Here is a 12,129-nt window from a genome sequence, read left to right as displayed (position 1 = left end):
ATTTTAAATAAAATAGCACACAGGAGAACTTTTATGAAATAGCCTCTGTTCTTTGTTCGCTTAATTGTGCAGTTTTGTGTGTGGTCCTGTGGTTCAAAAATTAAAGCCCGAGAAATAGGAAGATGGTGCCCATCTTCTTTGAGAAATTTGCGAAGATTCATCAACCAGCGCCAAAGTTATTCCCAATAGAATGTTGGGGATTTCCTATGGAAACTAGGTCCTAACTATATATACCTACTGGCTACCGCCAGTAGGTAATGTGATAAAAAAAGTATAATCAAAGAGATATTAAGTGATGTGCAGTGCAGTGCTTTGAAATGCAGTGCTGTGATGTGCAGTGCTGTGCTCTGACGTGCAGTGACACTCTCTGACATGCAATGCTGCACTGTGCTGTGATCTGACGTGCAGTGACATGCCCTCCTATGCCACAATGGGATGTGCAGTGCTATTATGTGCAGTGACACGCTTTCACTTGCAGTAAAGTGCGTTGCAGTGTTCTTAAGTGCAGTGACACTCATGTGTAGAGCTGTACTCTGATGTGAAGCACTGTGATGTGCAGTGCAGTGATCTGATGTGTAGTACAATGTTCATTCATACAGTGTATTGTGCAGCGCTGTGCTCAGCAGGCAGTGATATGCTCCTGCGTGCAGTGCAGTTGTCACACGCTCTGACGTGCAGCCTGTGCTCTGACGTGCAGTGATCTGATGTTCAGTGCAGTGCTCCAAAGTGCATCCACACTCTCCCGTGTGCAGCACTGTGCTCTGATGTACAGTCAGATGCTCTTGCGTGCAGTGCCTCTGATATACAGTGCAGTGCTCTGACATACAGTCACACACTCTTGCGTGCACTGATGTGCCCTGACGTGCAGTGCTGTGAAGTGGAGTGTTCTGAAGTGCAATGACAAACTCTAACGTGCAACACTGTCATGTGCAATATTCTGACATGCAGCGCTGTATGTGCAGTGCTCTGACATGCAGTCACATGCTCTCGCATGCAGCTCTGTGACGTGTAGTGCTCGGACGTGCAGTGCTCTGCGATGCGCACAGACCACCGTGCCGCGCTGCACCAGACCGAGGATTCCCTCGATGGCAGCCCCACCTCCTGCCCCCCACAGCGCGTCATCAGCAGAGCTGGGAAGCGGAGGCCCCGGCCGCCCCCGGACGCGCTGCATCTCATCCCGGTTCCATTAGAGGCTGCCTGGCTGCTAGTGAGCAGGCGGGGGAGAGGGGGGGGACGGCAGCGGTCACACCACACACCTGTGCAGGCAGGGCTGCAGGAGGAGCCAATGAGCGCTCAGCAACGACGTCTCCTCTTTTACCGGGGCTCCTCAGCACACGGGAGCCCCGCACCAGCCCCGCACCAGCCGGCATCATTATCCAGTCTCCCCCATGGCACCGGAGACTGGCGGGCACATCAAAGGCTTCCCCCAGGCAGGGGGAAGCGGAAACCACGTCCTCCCGGCCCTGCCCACAACCAGGCGGCGGCCATCTTGAGGCGGCTCGGGCCGCGGCGGTGATCTCGGGAGTAAAACGAGGGGTGGGCACCCTCGAAATTAAAATAAAACACATTAAAATAAAAGAGAGAAGCCCCCCAAGCCCCCCCTCCCAAAAAAAAAATTCCGAAAATTCGCGGGGGTGCGCGCACGGGTGCGCGCTTATAGATATATAATTTGTTTCTCTTTTATTTTTCTCAGGAACCACTGGTGGGATTTACACTATTTTACCAAAAGCGTGATCTGCGTACCAGACACTACCATTTTGACAAGTTTGGCGTAATTCTCTTCAGCGGTTCAAGCTGTAGCGGTGTCTAAAGATCCTATGGAAATTAAACATGGGGAAAACACGTTTTGGGACCCCCCTTTTTTCTCAGCCCCCACTTGACGAAACCCCCCCAACCTTTCAGGGAAGGAGCGGAGCAGAGCGAGCCATCTTCTTTGAGAAATTTGCGAAGATTCATCAACCAGCGCCAAAGTTATTCCCAATAGAATGTTGGGGATTTCCTATGGAAACTAGGTCCTAACTATATATACCTACTGGCTACTGCAGTTTTAGCACAAACTCGACTCAAAAGGTATAGGAGAGCTTTTACATTACTCAAGGACACATTAATTCTTGCTTTTTTTATGCACTGGGAGATTAATTGATTTGCTCAGAATCGCAGGATGTTGAGCCAATGCTGATCTCAAAACTAGTTCCCCAGCTCCAAAGTGTCCATACACCACATCCTCTCATACTTACACATGCATGCACGCATGCACACACACACACTATTTTTAGGTCTCGCCAGAGAGACTTATTGTCGTTGTGATGCCTCCCAAGGGAGACAGACAGGGGCACGCGCAGATTGTGGTCTGTGGACGCGCACGTCCAGCCACGCGCACATCGCCTCTCCCACTTTCGCTGGCAAGCCAGCATACAGTTTCACTTTTGCGCTCGACTCACCCGGTCTGCTTGTTTAAGAGAGGTGGCAAGGCTACTGCCTACTCCTGACCTAAGCACTGCCACAACTTCATTAGCAGGGCTACTTCCTGTTTCAGTCTTCGACAACCAATCACAGAGTTAAATTTGAAATATAATGAAACACTTCGCAAGTGTCCATCTTTGTTGAAAGGCACTTAATGTTTCTTTAAAAAATCACCCATCGAGTAATAAACCACGCTGCTGGGAAGTTCCAATGGCGCAACAGGCTTGGTGAATGAATCACGGGAAGGTTAGGAGAGGCGAGCCTTTATCTGAAAACGATCACTTCTTGATGTGAAAACTTGGGAAAATTACATCTAAGAGGCAGCCGGATTTCCAGGTTATCTGCCCTGAATCTAATTGTTTTTGATCAAGCACAAAGCCACCTCGAAACAAATAAGAAATGCACTGCACAGCAAACCGTGGCCCATCTGAAATACTGGAATATAAATCTCCAGAAATGCAGCGACGGCGCCAGACTATTCTTGCCGATTACATCTGCGCATCTCGCAGGGTCAGCGTGACAGACTGAACTCGACAATTCAATTTTCAGAACCACAATGCATAAGTTGGGCTGGTAATGCAGTTTGCAGGCCGTGTCGGTTTACACCACGCCAAAACCAAATCAACGCCTTTTACAAAGTATGCGCCTTCCATAGGTCTGCAGATACGGCTACGCAGTCTCCATTTTAATTCATATGTCTCAGTAATGAATCTCCTAGCTCCAAAATCTCCATTGCTTTTTCAGTTTCTTCAATGCAATCATCAAGCAGGGCCAGTTGCACAGTAAAAAACATATACAAGGAAACCGAGCTGCGTCTGCACCGAGAAGCTACACAACTTCTTGTTGTACACACTATAAATTCATACCATAATTTATTAATTAAGGGTGGGGTATGGCATCTGTAGAGAAGAATGCTGCGCTTTTTATACAATAATAATAATATTCCTATTATTCCCTGACTTTATGTTGTTTGCTGGTCTTTGCCAATGTGCAGCATTCCACTTTGGCTAGGTACATACATACATACATACACACAAACGCACACACACACACACGCACCTACCCCTTTGGCCATGGCGGTCCCAGAGTTCAAGAGCCGAGGGAGGGGATTGGGGGGAGTGTTGCTGGCAAGATGCCACCAATTGCCGCCCGCATTGTAGAGAGGGATCTGGCACTTGCCGCCCGAGAAGGCAGGTAAGAGCGGGAGAGGCACGCGCAGATTGTGGTCTGTGGACGCGCACGTCCAGCCACGCGCACATCACCTGTCCCGCTTTCGCTGGCAAGCCAGCATACAGTTTCACTTTCGCGCTCGACTTGTTATTTGTTAAATGTTGCCTTTTGCAACATGTGATTTTGTGAGTTCGTTAATTAATATGGAACTTTTAAAATGGGACATTTAGGTTTGATTGAATGGTGCCTGTGTCGTTATCAGCAGGATGTAATCTTCAGAAAAAAAGAGTGGCCACAGGGTCAGTCACATACGGACCTGCCATTGCTCAATATAACCATCACTCATAACATATGGAGTTTTCTTCTTCTAACCATGAAACTGGAAGAGCAGCAAGTACTGCACATCCACCTTGTACAAGTGAACTCTTCTGTCCCTGCTTTTCACACTGCGGATCTTCATTGGAAGTTCCCAGTGTGCTATCCTGTGCGAGCTCGGGGTAGGGGGGGGGTTCCCTAAACACATAGGAGGTGAATTCTGGAAACCCCGAATCTGCTGAGCATGCATCAGCCTCACTGTTGTCCCATTCCAAGCAACAGTCAAGGTCAGCCTCAATTCAACATGGCAAAGAAATGCATTACATCCATCACCTGAAAGAACTAACAACCACTCTGAAGAAATATTCCAGTGTAGTTTTACACACTGCTTCGTATTGGCTAACTAATGAAAACCTGTAAATCTGATGGGTCAAGAGTCTGTCCAGAGATCTATGGAAGTCCTCAAAATGTAAAGTCTGCTGGTTTGCACAGACAGGAAAAAGAAATGAATTGTTTACAACCAGAGTTATTTTATCGTTTTTGCAAACAATAAATTGCTGCCTGCGTGAGTGATAAGATATCACTGGTTTTAATGGTTTTACATGTAACATGGCAGTATTGACCGACTGTGTTAGAGTTTACAAGGAGGTTTGATTGGCTCCAGGCTTTTAATCAGTGTATTTTTAAAGAGTGGCACACTTTATATGATTTGTAGACTGCTTTATCTTTTTAGCTAGCTGTAAAATATGTACTTACTTACTGTATTGGTCTCTGTTTGAGTGCTCTTAATTGCTACATAAAAGATCTGAGATAGTAGAATACAATGGCCAGGATCGCAGTTTTGTGTAATGTGGAAGCAGGACTAGAACCCAGCTGTCGCTGCAATTAACTTTACCAATACTACCACTCCACCTCATCACCATCCTAAAGGAAAACGATGCCTCAAAAAGGAAAAAAAAATTTAAGTCTCCGTTTGTCTTCTTGAGACTTTCTTGTGAAAAGACACCTTTTTGCAGGACAAACAGAGAAATTCACTTTAAAGGGAAAGCGTTGATTTCCAGGAACAGCGTTTCATAAAAAAAAGATTATATGGCACTGTCGTCGCTGCTCATTCTGACCAAAGCAATGGCAAATGCAAGGTAAGATGTTAGGCATGCTCGAGGGACATAGCTAGAATATTGGGGGCAGGAGGATATTTTCTTTCTTACTTAAGGGGGCGCTTGAACTTTCCTTTTCTAGGGCTCGTCCTTTCCTATTCCGTAGGAATAGGAAAAGAGCCCTAATGCATTCAAACCATTTCTTAAGGCCAAGGGCTCTCCCAGAGGATTTTGGAAAGTGCACGCCTCGTGCAGGAGCTTGCCTGAGCCTTCTGCCTATCAGCCTTCCAGTTCTCCTCCCCTAATTATTCACTTCACTCACTCTGGCTCTTCAAAGGCTCTGCTCCCCGCCCCTCCGCCTGCACTTCACGGCCGCTTGCCTTCTGTCCCTTAATCTCTCTGTGACTCCCCCCTCAGCTCTCCCACTCCACTGCTTCAGGCCCCCACCATTTGCCTCCCCCCCCTGCCGCTTGTCTTCTCTCTCATCCCTCCCACCCTCTCCCCGTTCCCTCTCCTTTGACCTTTTCAACATAATTTTTTTTTTACAATGAAATCCACCTCTGTAACTGGACAACGAACATACAACCAGTATGAACATTCATGTTTCAAGGTCTCTTGCAAATGACTTGTAAATGCAGATTTTAAAGGGCTAATTGAAAGGTCGAAGATAAAAGTACACACTCGAGCACAGAAATATTCGTTCCCGTTCTACAGAATATACAAAACGTAGATCAAACCTGACCAAATGCAAGATGTACCAGTACACCGTACGCATTAGCTTGGATGAGTGACAATTATCAGCGTTAGGTTGACTTGTATAGTCCGGTGCTGCCCCCTGCTGCTAGGACTCAGGAACAGGCTGAGTTTGTAGTCCACTTCGAGTTTTCAACTGTGACTGTGCTATGTCGGCCAGGGCGCTCTGTATCTTTTCCAGCAGCATGTCACCACGATAAACCACCTCTTCAAGGCGCGAGGCTGCCTCGTGGTTCTCCTCCTCGAGCTGGTACAAGCTTGCGGCCTGCAAAGCAGCTGTTGATTCTTCACTTGGCAGAGAATCGATCAAAACATCAATATCCTTGGCTGTTCGGGCAATCAGTGCTGCAAAAAGCTGTGCATACTCTTCCGTTGGATTAGGGGGTTGGTCTTTATTAATCGTTGTCTGAATGTTTGTGAATGAAGCAGGTGGTGCGCACTGCTGTAGCACTCCAATTGCATTACAAAACTGATCTGCAAGCGAGTTCACTGCATCCTGCAGCTGTGTCAGCCGGTCCGCCATGACCCGAGCTTCGCACTGTAATAATATTCACAATCGCAACCCGACTAGTGGCGCTCACACCTTTCTCATTCCCACTTCAATTCTTTATCTTCCTCTCATTTGCTCTCTTTCCTTCTGTGTTTACATTCTCCAGTTCCCCTCACTGTGCTTGATTGTTTGTGTGCTGTATCTCTCGCTGCCTTATTTTGCGCCCATGTTTCTCTCCCTCTTTCCCTGATTCCTGTGTGTGCCTTCTCTCCTTTCTGTAGCCCATTACTTCTATCATTGTTTTGCTATGAGTTGTGTTACGTTGACAGCGTTTGTTTAGCATCCTCTTCTTGTGATTTGTATTCTTAGCACTTCCTTGGTCTTGCGCCCTTTTCACTAAGTTACGGGATTACCGTTGATGGGTTATGAACAGTTGCTTGGGTCGTAGAGATTGGATGAATTCCTAGTTTTCTAGTGGTTCATAATGGTGCATGTGAGTTGTGAAATCCATCCAATGGAGTTCCTTATTTTGTAGTGCACTGTGTGTTTGTCTGGCTGTGCTGAAGACGTTTCCTCTCAGCGGAGTGGTTCAGTGTCCATCACCGGTCTGTATAGATGCATCACTTGGGGGGAAAAGTTGTAGTGCAGTGATGTGCACGCGTGATGTGCACGTGTGTGGTGTGCTTGGGGTCACCTGTACCTTTATCAGAAGGCTTTCAAGATGTATGTCGATGTGGTGAGGGGAGAGTGCAGCTGCATTGGCCGTGCTGTGACAATTGGAGGGCTCTGGTGACGTGTGCACAAGAGTGCAGTGGGCCTTACGTCCACCGATCTTTTTACCAAAGCGCTTGATGGTTCTCTCTCTCTCTCTGATTCTCTCTCGCCCACATTCCCATACACACACATTCACTCTCTATCGCATCCGACATCTGTCACGTTGCTCTCTGCCTCTTGCTGTCCCTCTCACCCGTCTCCTTATCCTGTGTCTCTTTCCATCTGCCTGTCACTCCTCTAACAATCACACCATCTCCCTGTCTCTGTGCTCCTTGTCCCCTTCTTCCTCCACCTTTCGCGCTCTCTCTTTCTTTTTTCCCGATCACCTCCATTCTCTCTCTACCCCGCTGTATTGCCCCTCTTTTCCCCCTCCCCCTCTCACACTCTGTCTCCTCATTACAACCCACCACCCCACATGGGAGTTTCTCCCTCTTTGCTTTTATTCATCCACATTTTCGTCCGTGCATGTTTCTAGCCCCCTTTTCAGTTATTGTCTCCTTCCTTCTCGGTCTGTGTCTCTCGGCCTCTCTCCTCCTCTCCATCTGCTCATCTGCCTGGTCGTGTACTCATTCTTGCCATCTCTCTCTCTTGCATGCATCTGTATGTGCACTGCTGTCCCATCCCCTCGCTCCTCCTGTGTGTCTGTCTCTCACTATCTCTGCACCTCCTCTCTCTGCTCTTCTTCTCCCCTGTGTCTTTGCATCACTTCAGCACATCTCTCTGCCTGTTTACTGCTTCATCTCTTCATCGCTCTTTCTCTGTCTTTACATGTCTCTGTTTCATGTGCGTGTGTGTGTTTTGTCTCTGTCCTTTTCTTCTCCCTCTGTGTTTGTTGGTCCATTCCCGATTTCCAGTCTGGCTGTTGCTGTCTCTCTTCAGTTACTGTGCCTTCCTTCACCTCATCCATTGGTCTCTCTGTCCCACATATGTCTGTGTTGTCTTGTATGCATTTATGTACCTCGTTCGACTTCCTCTGAGTGTCTCTGTCCTACTTCTGATAGACCAGCCATCCTTCTCATATATTTCTGTCTTTGTAAATTAATTCCTCTCTAACCCTCTCGCAAACATAACTATGTGTGTCCATCTCTCTCACAAATATGTGTGTGAAATGCTGCCTGCATTCTTCTCATTTATTTGTGTGTGTGTGTGCATATCTCTTATGTTGTGGGTATATGCAAAGAAGGGAAGTTCAATCCCCGCCCAGACATGGTTCCAACTAAAGTCTTCGTTATTGTTTTAATAACTGCATATTCATTAATGATTTTCTAAAATCTGCATTTGGCTTCCTGAAGAACAGGTGGGACAAGGTGGGACACAAAGGCATTCTTCTCCATCCTCTCCTGAAAGTTAAACACCCAAAACTAACTAGCTAGGTTTTATGCAGGCCAACGGCAGACAGCTCACTGGGTTGATGTGCTGGCTGTAGAGATCTGTATGTCAGTGTAGATCACGTATAGGACAACTCGGCAAATGTGTGCACTTGAAACAGGTGTGTAATCCACAGGTTACAGGTTACAAAACCAATAATAGCTCAGTGAGTTTGCGCACCTGCTGCACTTTGTGTGTTTGTGATAGTAATTATAGCTCATTTCGTTTGGCGCACCTTCTAAAAACATAACATTTGTTTCTTTCTGTACATGTGCTATTGGCGCGCTTTTTCACTTTTATATTATCGGATGTATTAATGCTTATTAATAGCTCCATCAACAAATGCTAAATTGACTGCCTTATCAGAATTCGTACATGTAGGCAAAAGGTCATCCACTGATCCCTTCAAGTCATGGAATTCATTCAGAAGTGAGCGAACCGTTAATGTTAATCTTATAGCGCCTGATATGGTGCACCAACACTAAGGCGTTTATATCACCTTTTTGGTAGGTCTCCCTAACTACTACCACGCTCACCACTGCCATCCTTTCATTCAAAAGGGCTCTCTATTGCCCTAAAAGATCCGCATTTTAAACAACTATTTTCAAATCATTACTCTTTTGTTTTCATTGAAGTTTGTTTATTCTTGAGTAGCTTCCCCTTACATGAAACAATGCATCTATGTATCCAGTATACTTGTCTATAGCTATGTATTGACCTGTCGGCCTATTTCATGGAAATCAATATGTGAATGTTGAGAAGGATGCAGCTGTGAGAGCTCACTGGGAAGATTCATATTAGCATAACATTCATTTGTCTACAGATTGATTGCTGTGCAGTGGGATATGAAAACGTAGTGTTCATTGCAGTACATGGTATGCTTTTAATGGAGCGACTGATGAACAGAGTCAACCCTGCTTCGAAGACTGGTTGTGTGTCGTTTACCTCCTCTTCTTGTGTATCTCCCTCCACTGAAGGCTGGCCTCTTTACGTGCGTCTTTCCAATGCTTACTTTTCAGGCAGTCTTTTTTTTTTGGGTTAAGTACTCCATGAGTGCATATACCTTCCTCGCCTCTCCTTCATGTACTTCTCTTCGCCTCTCCACTGTGATCCAAGTTGCTCTTATGTGTGTGCTTCTCTCTTAACCTGGGCCGTCTTAACAGCATTATAGGCCCCCAGGCAAAGTAGGGCACTGGGCCCTGCCTAAACAACCACACACACAGGAATGAAAATGTTTAATGCAAAATGAGTGCATGGTGCCCTTATGCTCACCAGCCCCCCGGCCAACTTCCCAGGGTGCCCATGCATTAAGATGGCACTGTCACCACCCCTTCGGTGTTGTGCTTGTCCTTGTGTGTCTTTTCTATCCCCTACATTGCTTTCTTGCCGGTTTGCTTCTCCCCATTACACGTTGTGCTCTCTCTTTTGTCCATGTGCGTGTTCACCCACAATCAATGTTGCTCCCTCACTCTATCTATCTATCGCCCTCCCTCCCTCTATCTATCTATCGCCCTCCCTCTATCTATCTATCGCCCTCCCTCTATCTATCTATCGCCCTCACTCTACCGCCCTCACTCTACTGCCCTCACCCTACCACTCTATCGCCCTCACTCATTCTACCGCCCTCACTCACTCTACCGCCGTCACTCTACCTCTCTGATTCACTCTACCGCCCTGACTCACTCTACCGCCCTGACTCACTCTACCGCCCTCACTCACTCTACCGCCCTCACTCTACCGCCCTGACTCACTCTACCGCCCTGACTCACTCTACCGCCCTGACTCACTCTACCGCCCTGACTCACTCTACCGCCCTGATTCACTCTACCGCCCTGACTCGCTGTACCGCCCTGACTCGCTCTACCACCCTCACTCTACCGCCCTCACTCTACCGCCCTCACTCACTCTACCGCCCTCACTCACTCTACCGCCCTCACTCACTCTACCACTCTACCACCCTCACTCACTCTACCGCCCTCACTCACTCTATCTATCGCCCTCTCTCCCTCTATCTATCGCCCGCCCTCCCTCCCTCTATCTATCGTCCTCCCTCACTCTATCTATCTATCACCCTCCCTCTATTTATCGCCCTCTATCTATCGCCCTCCCTCTATCTATCGCCCTCACTCTATCGCCCTCCCTCAATCTATCTATCGCCCTCCCTCCCTCTATCTATCGCCCTCCCTCTATCGCCCTCCCTCCCTCTATCTATTGGCCTCCTTCTCTTCCACCCACCTCCTTCTCAAACTCCCTGTTCTCTTTTCTTCTCCTGTGCTGATCTGCTGTTCTCTTCCACCCGCCTCCTTCTTTACCTCCCTGTTCTCTTCGCCTCTGCTAATCTGCTGCTCTCTTCCATCTCACCTCCTTCTCTAACTCCCTGTTCTCTTTTCTTCTTCTGTGCTGATCTGTTGCTCTCTTCCACCTAGCCTCCTTCTTTAACTCCCTGTTAACTTCTGCTGATCTGCTGCTCTCTTTCACCTCACCTCCTTCTCTAACTCCCTGTTCTCTTCTCTTCTCCTGTGCTGACCTGCTGCTCTCTTCCACCCCACCTCCTTCTTTAACTCCCTGTTCTCTTCTGCTGTGCTGATCTGTTCCTCTCTTCCACCCACCCCTTCTCTAACTCCATGTTTTCTTCTCTTCTCCCGTGCTGATCTGCTGCTCTCTTCCACCCTGCTTCCTTTCTAACTCCCTGTTCTCTTCTCTTCTCCTGTGCTAATCTGCTGCTCTCTTCCAACCCGCCTCCTTCTTTCACTCCCTGTTTTCTTCTCCTGCGCTAATCTGCTGTTCTCTTCCTCTCACCTCTTTCTCTAACTCCCTGTTCTCTTTTCTTCTTCTGTGCTGATCTGTTGCTCTCTTCCACCTAGCCTCCTTCTTTAACTCCCTGTTAAGTTCTGCTGATCTGCTGCTCTCTTTCACCTCACCTCCTTCTCTAACTCCCTGTTCTCTTCTCTTCTCCTGTGCTGACCTACTGCTCTCTTCCACCCCACCTCCTTCTTTAACTCCCTGTTCTCTTCTGCTGTGCTGATCTGTTCCTCTCTTCCACCCACCCCTTCTCTAACTCCATGTTTTCTTCTCTTCTCCCGTGCTGATCTGCTGCTCTCTTCCACCCTGCTTCCTTTCTAATTCCCTGGTCTCTTCTCTTCTCTTGTGCTGAACTGCTCTTCTCTTCCAACCCCCTCCTTCTTTAACTCCCTGTTATCTTCTCCTGTGCTGGTCTGCTGCTCTTGTCCACCCCAACTCCTTCTTTAACTCCCTGTTCGCTTCTCTTCTCCTGTGCTGTTCTGCTGTTCTCTTCCACCCGCCTCCTTCTTTAACTCCATGTTCTCTTCTGCTGTGCTGTTATGCTGCTCTCTTCCACCCGCTTCCTTCCTTAACTCCCTGTTCTCTTCACCTGTGCTGATCTGCAGTTGTCTTTCTACCGCCTCATTCTCTAACTCTCTGTTCTCTTCTCCTGTGATGATTTTTCTGCTATCTTCCATCCACCTCCTTCTCTAACTCCCTGTTCTCTTCTCCTGTGCTGATCTGCTGCTCTCTTCCACCCCACCTCCTTCTTTAATTCCATGTTCTCTTCTCCTGCGCTAATCTGCTGTTCTCTTCCATCCGCCTCTTTCTCTAACTCCCTGTTCTCTTCTCCTGCGCCGATCTGCTGCTCTCATCCACCCCGCCTTCTTCTTTAACTCCATGTTCTTTTCTCGTGTG

The 12,129-nt window shown here is 47.7% G+C and overlaps 1 protein-coding gene across 1 annotated transcript; it reads right to left on the bottom strand.

Moving 5' to 3' along the window:
• Positions 1-5,853: 5,853 nt before the first annotated feature.
• On the bottom strand, positions 5,854-6,376 carry LOC147666695 (mediator of RNA polymerase II transcription subunit 21). Its single transcript, XM_086948959.1, has one exon. The coding sequence runs from the start codon at positions 6,319-6,321 to the stop codon at positions 5,887-5,889; it is 435 nt and encodes a 144-aa protein (XP_086805085.1). The 5' UTR covers positions 6,322-6,376; the 3' UTR covers positions 5,854-5,886.
• Between the last annotated feature and the right edge of the window lie 5,753 nt (positions 6,377-12,129).

Source organism: Lissotriton vulgaris, unplaced genomic scaffold, assembly GCF_964263255.1.
Source record: "Lissotriton vulgaris unplaced genomic scaffold, aLisVul1.2 SCAFFOLD_4911, whole genome shotgun sequence".
NCBI lineage: Eukaryota > Metazoa > Chordata > Amphibia > Caudata > Salamandridae > Lissotriton > Lissotriton vulgaris.
Note: the sequence above shows the minus strand (reverse complement) of the source record. Positions and strands in the feature narration are given on the sequence as shown.

Bases quoted from the DNA above. Each gene is read 5' to 3' on its own strand.
- LOC147666695 (XM_086948959.1), bottom strand. From the start codon at position 6,321: ATGGCGGACCGGCTGACACAGCTGCAGGATGCAGTGAACTCGCTTGCA.